A 7,500-nucleotide genomic window follows, 5' to 3' on the forward strand; every position below is an offset into this window, starting at 1 on the left:
CGGCTGGGGGCTTGCGGGCTTTTGGGGCCCGCGGAGGGCGGGAGATGGAGAGGAGGCCGCGGGTCTAGGGTTTAGGGTTTAGGGTTTAGGGTTTAGGGTTTAGGGTTTAGGGTTTGGCGCGCAGGCCAGGGAGGATGCGGAGGGGTGGGTGCTGCCGGTGGAGGCGGAAGAGCCCGAAGAGGTTTTGTCGGTTTCGGTTTCTGGCGGAGAGACAAACCCTCTAGAAAAACCCCCAGGTAGGGTTTAGGGTTTAGGGTTTAGGGTTTGGGGTTTAGGGTTTGGTGGCAGGGTTTAGGGCTGGCCAGCGCCGCTGCGGTTTCTGCACAGAAGTTGCAAGAGGGTTTGGTTCTAGAGCTTAGGGGCCGGATTTGGAGCTTTAGGGTTTAGGGTTTAGGGTTTAGGGTTTAGGGTTTAGGGTTTTGTTTAGGCGGCTCCGGGTCTTCGCTACGCGACACATCAGTAAGCGCGGCCGAGGGTTTAGGGTTTTTGGCGCTGAGGATTTAAAGGGTCTAGTAGAGGGTCTAGGGTTTAGGCTTTAGGGTTTAGGGTTTAGGGTTTAGGGTTTAGGGTTTAGGGTTCGTGGGCTGCAGGGTGGAGCTTTGCCTGACTTAAAGAACCTGCGGGACCTCGACAGTCTTCTTTGCGAGGCAAGTTTTAACTCAGGCCCTCCTAAACCCTAAACCCTAAACCCTAAACCCTAAACCCTAAACCCTAATTGTGTTTAGTTTCTTTGTTCTAGGCGTTCCTCCAATTCAGCCTTGTTTCCATGTTAGAGGGATATTCCGGGATTAAGGGTTTAGGGTTTAGCGTTTAGGGATTTAGGGTTTAGGATCTTAAGGTTAGGGCTTAGGGTTTTAGGGTTTAGGGTTTAGGGTTTGGGGTTTTGGAATGCAGGACGATCCGGCGTGTGCGGATTCTTCAACTTCTTATTTCGTTCGCAACGCTCCCGATGCGGGTAAGGAGAGCCTAGGGTTTAGGGTTTAGGGTTTAGGGTTTGTGATTAGGGTTTAGGGTTTGTGATTAGGGTTTAGGGGTTGTGATTAGGGTTTAGGGTTTGTGATTAGGGTTTAGGGTTTAGGGTTTGTGCTGCAGACGTGCTGAGCGTAAGGACATACGACTTGAGCATTACCTACGACAAGTACTTTCAAACCCCCAGGCTTTGGCTTTTTGGCTACAACGAAGTAAACCCTAAACCCTAAACCCTAAACCCTAAACCCTAAACCCTAAACCCTAAGATGAGCCAGTAGGCGTAGGGCGCAGGGACCGTAGAGGGAGGCCAGCACGCTAAGCAGCGGCGTGGAGGTGGAGACTAGGGTTTAGGGTTTAGGGTTTAGGGTTGGCAGATTCGATGAATAGAGTTAGATTCTTTCAACTACAAACCCTAAACCCTAAACCCTAAACCCTAAAGGGGGGATGGAGGAAGGCTCGTTTGAAGGCGAATCCGCGTCCAAACCCTAAACCCTAGGCCCTAATTCCCAAACCCTAAACCCTAAACCCTAGGGGGCAGCCGCAGGAGGGTTTAGGGAGGCCTAGGGTTTAGGGTTTGCTGCAGCAGAGTGGAACCCCCTTAACCCCCGTGGAAATCTTCGAAGACATTTTGACCGATTATGCGGCTAAGACCGTCACTGTAGACCCTCACCCCTGCACGGGGGTTCCCACGGCCTCCATTCACCCCTGCAAGTGAGGGTTTAGGGTTTAGGGTTTAGGGTTTGGGGGTTAGGGTTTAGGGTTTGGGGTTTAGGGTTTAGGGTTTGGGGTTTAGGGTTTGGGGTTTGGGTGGGGGCGCGGCGGCGGCTGCTCGCGGCTGCAGGCGCAGCAGGTGGGGCAGAGGGATGCAGAAGGGTTTAGAGGGCCCTAGGGTTTAGGGTTTAGGGTTTAGGGTTTAGGGTTTGGGGTTTAGGGTTTAGGGTTTGGGTGCAGGCACGCCCAGGTGATGAAGAAGGTCGTGGACCACTGGAGGTCTCAGGGAGTTGAGCCTCGGTGGGACTTTTGGATTTTAATTTTAAAATTAATTTTAAAATAAAAAACATTTATTATTCTTTTATTTATAAATTATATTATTTATAATTGTTTTTTAATTGTTTATTTCCATCTTTTAATTTATTTCCTTTTTGATTCTCCTTCGCCTTTTGCTCTTCAAGCCGCGCGGTTTAGGTGTCTGTACACCCCAGAAAGTGCACCCCCGTAGTTTCTTCCGTGCTGCTGCTGCTGCTGCTGCTGCTGCTGCTGGAGAGCTTGCTGCTGCTGCAGCGGCAGCTTCTGCTTTGCTGCTGCTGCTGTTGCTGCAGTCGCGGCGAGTCCGCCTGCTGCAGCGTCACTGGCTGGCATCGGTGCTGCTGCTGCTGCTGCTGCAGCTGCGGCGAATCGAGCTGCTGCAGCGCCGCCACCGTCCCTGCTGCTGCTGCTGCTGCTGCTGCTGCTGCTGCTGCTGCAGGCCGGACTTGGCGTTGATAGTGCTGCTGAAGTTCATTTCTTCGGTAGTGCCTACGATTGACTACGACTTCACAATGGACATAGACATGGGCCTTTGCGGGCCCCACACCACCAAGCGCGAGTGCTGAAGAAGGGTTTAGGGTTTAGGGTTTAGGGTTTAGGGTTTGGGGCGGCGCCCTGCGCCGCAGCACGCACGCCTGAGGTGTACGTACACCTCCCAGCTGTACGTACACCTCAAGACCCTCCCAAAGCAAAACTTCTTCTTCACTTTCTTCACTTTCGTTTTCTCCCCACCTGCACCATTCCAGAGGCCCCAGGGGCCCCCCTGGGGCCCCCAAAGCCGCTCCAAGGGGCCCCCAAGGGGCCCCCAGGAGGACCCCAGGTTCTCCCCTTCAGGGGCCCCCCTAAGGGCCCTCTTGGGGGCCCCTGCGGGGCCCCCTTGGGGGCCCCTCAGGGCTCTTGGGGGCCCCTGCGGGGCCCCCTTGGGGGCCCCTCAGGGCTCTTGGGGGCCCCACGGGGGCCCCCTTGGGGGCCCCTCAGGGCTCCTGGAGGCCCCATGGGGGCTCCCTTGGGGGCCCCTCAGGGCTGCTGGGGGCCCCCTGGGGCCCCTTGGGGTCCCCTCGCGGGACCCCTGGGGGCCCCCTGGGGGCCCCTCGGGGGCCCCTTGGGGGCCCCTCGGGGGCCCCTTGGGGGCCCCTTGGGGGCCCCCTGTTGGCGTTTGTAGGTTTTTGAGTCTATTATTGTGTAGCGGTTGGGCGTGAGGAGAGCTTCGTTGGAAAGGGTTTAGTTTTTAAATCTTTTTTAAATGACAGTTTTGTCAGAAGTCCGAAACTGGCGGTTTGCTGCAGCGGCGGCGTGAGGTGTACGTACACCCCGGCGCTGTGCTGCATGCGCGGCCGTGTGGGGTTTCGGCTGTACGCGCAGCAGCTGCAGCAAGCAGCAGCAAGCGGAAGCAGCTGCACGCCAGCAGCAGCAGCAGCAGCAGCAAACCCACCGCCCAGCGCCACAGCAGCAGCAGCAGCAGCAGCAGCAGCAGCAGCAGCAGCAACAGCAGCAGCAACAGCTAGGGTGAAGTGGGGGCCCCACAGCGCTTGCTGCTGGCCTCCTATGAGTGCTGAACTTGGGGGAATTAAAAGTTTCTCCAACTTTATTATTTACCTTTAAATAAATTCACTTTAATTCCTAAATAAGTTTATTTGCTGCTCCTTCTCGCATCCATTCACTGCAGCAGCAGCAGCAGCAGCAGCAGCGCTTGCTGCTGCGCACATGCTGCTGCAGTGGAAACTCTTTAGTGAAAGCTGCTCAAACGCTGCTGCTCCAGCTGCCGCTGCATCAACTCCAGCAGCAGCAGCAGCAGCAGCACAAACCAGCTGCAGCAGCAGCGCTTGCTGCTGCGATAAACGCCGCCGCAATGCTGCTGCTGCATCAACCGCAGCAGCAGCAGCAGCAGCTGCGCCCGGTGCTACTGCAGCGCTGCTGCTGCAGCTGCCGCTGCATCAACCACAGCAGCAGCAGCAGCAGCAGCAACCAGCAGCAGCCGCAGCAGCACTCTCTGTCTGCAGCTCCGCTGCGGCTCTGGCCGCTTCTGCTGCAGCTCTTTTACTTTTTGCTGCTCCTTTGGCCAGCAGCAGCAGCAGCAGCAGGAGCTGCTGCCTCTTCAGGCTCAGCCCGCTGCTGCGTCCTCGTCCTGCGGCTGCTGCTGCTGCTGCTGCTGCTCTCTTCGTACCCAGGGGGGAGCTCGGGGCTGCAGCAGCAGCAGCACAAAACACAGCAGCAGCAGCAGCAGCAGCAGCAGCAGCAAGACGCACTTTAAACACCAGGAGAAATAAAAGAAAACAATTAAATTCCAAATGAATTAATTCAGCATCTGAAGACTCAAAGAAAAGTCGAAAAGATTCAAATTAATAAAACCCAAATGGCCCCGCCCGGAGCAGCAGCAGCAGCAGCAGCAGCAGCAACAGCAGCAGCAACAGCAGCAGCAGCAGCAACAGCAGCAGCAGCAGCTGTCACTCACCGCAGACTCAGCAGCAAAACGGCAACTGTGAACAGCAAAATGTGCGTCAAGTTAACGTCGAAAGTCCTCTGCGAGCAGCAGCAAAAGATTTAATTTAAATAAATGATTTAAATTAGAAGCAGCAAAAGTTTTAATTCAAAATAATGATTTAAATCCAGAAGCAGCAAAAGATCTATTTAAGTCCACCTGCGCATTTACTGGAATGGACAATGCAGACATAAGTACGGCAGCAGCAGCAGCAGCAGCAGCAACAGCAGCAGAAGCAGCAGAAGGAGCAGCAGCAGAAGCAGCAGCAGCAGCAGAAGCAGCTGCAGCAGAAGGAGCAGCAGCAGCAGCAGCAGCAGCAGAAGCAGCAGCAGCAGGGAGTGGTGTGTGTATGGGCGTGAAGAGTAACTGCAGCACAGACTGTAGAGTGCAGGAATGTCTTTGGCTGCGTGTCTGGGCTATCTCTGGGGCGTTTGCGGGTCGAAAGCAAATAAAAAAAAGGAAAAAGAGGAAAATAAAACAAATAAATGAAATTAAATGCCAAAAAGAGGAAAATAAAGTGACAAATGGAAGCAAAGAGCACCTTGAAGGGGAAGAGTTTCTGCAAGATGAAGCCGACGCGCCAAGAGCTGAACTTCGGGTCTTGGGCGACGTTCCAGAGCTCCCCGAACATGTAAAGAGACAACGCGGAAACGAGCATTGCGAAAAGCGCAAGAACTGCCGCTGAAAACAAAAGAAATGAAGAAAAAACGGAGAAAAACGGCAGGGAGTTTGGCGAGTTCTGAGGTGTACAGACACCTCGCGCGCGCGCGCAGTTCAAGTTGAACGCCTCACACCCCCTCACTTTTGATTCCGCGAAAAGCGCTGGCGAAGTCTTTTCTTATTTTAATTCTTTCTCACCGTCCAGGAAACGCGAGGGCTGCACAATGGACCCCATCTTGGAGAGAACGCGGCAGTGCTCGCGGCTGCGGCGTCGCCTGCGGCGGAAAGCAGGGGAAAGCTGCGGAAAGCGGCGCTAAAAGGCAAAACAAAAGTTCTAATTGACGAGTTCTTCCAAATGTCCGCCGAATTCTCCTTGTCTCGGCTGCTGGGCAGCAGTTTCCCGGTTCCTTCCGCACATGCGCAGCAGCAGCAGCAGCAGCAGCAGCAGCACGGGGTCTGCTGCTGCTGCTGCCACACGCCCGCTGGGGCTCCCACCTCACCACCCCCAGCCCGCCCGCCGCCCCTGCCGCTGGGGCCCCTGCTGCAGCAGCGCAGCAGCTCCTTTCAGCGTTTTCGCCTCCAGCAGCAGCAGCAGCAGCAGCAGCAGCAGCAGCAGCAGCTTCGAACTGCTGCAGCGCAGCCCCGCACTTCTCTCCACGCCGCCCACGCCGTCTCCAGCCACTCCGGGGGCCCTCCAGACTTTCCAATTTCTTTTTTTTTATTCTTTAATTCAAATCCAACTTGTAGGATGCTGAGGGCCCCCAGGGGCCCCCTAGCCCTTCCTTGCTGCCTGTGGGGCCCCCTGCGCCGCTGCTCCACTCCGCAGCTTGCTGCTGCTGCTGCTGCTGCTGCTGCTGCTGCTGCAAGGCTCCGACTCGCCCTCCTTGCTCCTCGCTAGCGGCAGCGCCGCTGCTGCCGCTGCTGCTGCTGCTGCTGCTGCTGCTGCTGCTGCAGCTCCGGCTCTCCCGAAATGCCGTTTGCTGCAGCAGCTGCTGCGCCGCCCCCCAAAGAGCAGCCAGCAGCGCCTGGGCTGCCCCACGGGGGCCCCCAAGAGGCCCCTGGCAGCAGCGGGGGCCCCCTGGGGGCCCCCTGGGGGCCCCTTTTGGAGCCGCTGGGGGGCCCCCCAGGGGGCCCCCCAGGGGGGCCCCCCGGGGGGCCCCCCGTGCTGCTGTCTCCTTCTTCAAGTTCAGCTAAAGAAAATGAAGACAGCCAAAGAGCAGCAGAAGAAGACAGAGCAGCAGCAAAGCAGCAGCAGCAGCAGCAGCAGCGGAAGCGCTTTGTGCCTGCGGGGCCCCCGGGACTGGGGGGCCCCCCGCCGACGCCGCTGCCTTTTGCTGCAGCAGCAGCAGCTGCTGCTGCTGCTGCTGCAGCAAAGGGCAGCGGGCTGCCAGCAAGCAGCAGCAGCAAAAGCGGATTCGAAAGGGCCCGAGAGCTCCTTGCTGCTTCTGGGGCCGTCCAGAAGTTGAAAGAAATCACCAGCAGCAAAATGTCCTTTAACCCTTTACACAAAAGTCCGCAGCCCGCAGCAGCAGCAGCAGCAGCAGCAGCTGCAGCAGCAGCAGCAGCAGAGGGAGCAGCAGCAGCAGCAGAGGGAGCGGCGGCAGCCGCGGCGGAAGCTGCAGCAGCTTCTTCCGTCCCGGAAGCTGCAGCGGCAGCCGTAACGCCGCCGCCTCCAGCAGCAGCAGCAGCAGAAGCAGCAGCAGAAGCAGCAGCAGAAACAGCAGCAGCAGCAGCAGCAGCAGCAGCAGCAGGGCCTGCTGGAGTGTCTGTACACTGGAGCGAAGAAGGCCTCGCCTCCAAAAGCCCCGAAAGCCGAACAACTCGCCGGCACTCCTTTTTGCCTTCGACCTTTTCTTCTCCGTTGCTGCTGCTGTCGCCGCGGGCCTCAGCAGCAGACACAGCAGCAGCAGCAGCAGCAGCAGCAGCAGCAGCAGCAGACGGGCCCTCGCCCCTCAGCAGCAGCAGCCGGCGCAACCTCCTCAGCACGCCCTCTGAGGCAGCAGCAAATCCGGAGGCCACTTTTGCTGCCAGGTGGGCGGCGGAAAACGCAGCAGCAGCAGCAGCACCAGCAGCAGCAGCAGCAGCAGACGAAGCGGCGGCTGCAGCAGCAGCAGCAGCAGCAGCAGCAGCTCAGAAGGCACCAGCAGCTGCTGCAGATCGCGCACCAGAAGCAGCCGCGCCGCGAGACGCAGCTCTCGAACCTGAAGGGGAGGCGCAGGGCCCAGCAGCAGCAGCAACCCCTGTTGCTGCTGCTGCTGCTGCTGCTGCAGCAGCAGCAGCAGCAAGGAGCAGTGAGGCGCCGCGAGCAAGAGAGGCTCCCAGCCAAAGGGAAGGGACACATGGCAAGCGCCGCCGCACAGGTGCTG

The 7,500-nt window shown here is 57.9% G+C and overlaps 3 protein-coding genes across 3 annotated transcripts in view; 2 read left to right on the top strand and 1 right to left on the bottom strand.

The window, feature by feature from the left end:
* Nucleotides 1-124: 124 nt before the first annotated feature.
* Nucleotides 125-2,561, top strand: ENH_00069160 (autophagocytosis associated protein, putative; the record flags this gene model as incomplete). The annotated part of the gene is made up of 7 exons (XM_013582464.1): nucleotides 125-236; nucleotides 428-459; nucleotides 895-955; nucleotides 1,093-1,181; nucleotides 1,556-1,680; nucleotides 1,921-1,980; nucleotides 2,435-2,561. Coding segments are annotated over 7 exons (606 nt in total), but the record flags the coding sequence as incomplete, so codon positions are not given.
* A 1,471-nt stretch (nucleotides 2,562-4,032) lies between these two features.
* ENH_00069170 (hypothetical protein, conserved) lies at nucleotides 4,033-5,369 on the bottom strand (the record flags this gene model as incomplete). Its single annotated transcript, XM_013582465.1, has 4 exons — nucleotides 4,033-4,177; nucleotides 4,448-4,515; nucleotides 5,016-5,155; nucleotides 5,333-5,369. The coding sequence occupies 4 exons, from the start codon at nucleotides 5,367-5,369 to the stop codon at nucleotides 4,033-4,035; spliced, it is 390 nt and encodes a 129-aa protein (XP_013437919.1).
* A 735-nt stretch (nucleotides 5,370-6,104) lies between these two features.
* ENH_00069180 (hypothetical protein, conserved) overlaps nucleotides 6,105-7,500 on the top strand; it is a gene marked incomplete at both ends in the record, with an annotated part of 8,970 nt that continues 7,574 nt past the window's right edge. Inside the window, one exon of the mRNA XM_013582466.1 lies at nucleotides 6,105-7,500. This exon is cut by the window's right edge and continues 4,334 nt beyond it. Coding sequence (XP_013437920.1) covers nucleotides 6,105-7,500 — 1,396 coding nt within the window.

This window comes from Eimeria necatrix, genomic scaffold, assembly GCF_000499385.1.
Source record: "Eimeria necatrix Houghton genomic scaffold, Enh_scaff661, whole genome shotgun sequence".
NCBI lineage: Eukaryota > Apicomplexa > Conoidasida > Eucoccidiorida > Eimeriidae > Eimeria > Eimeria necatrix.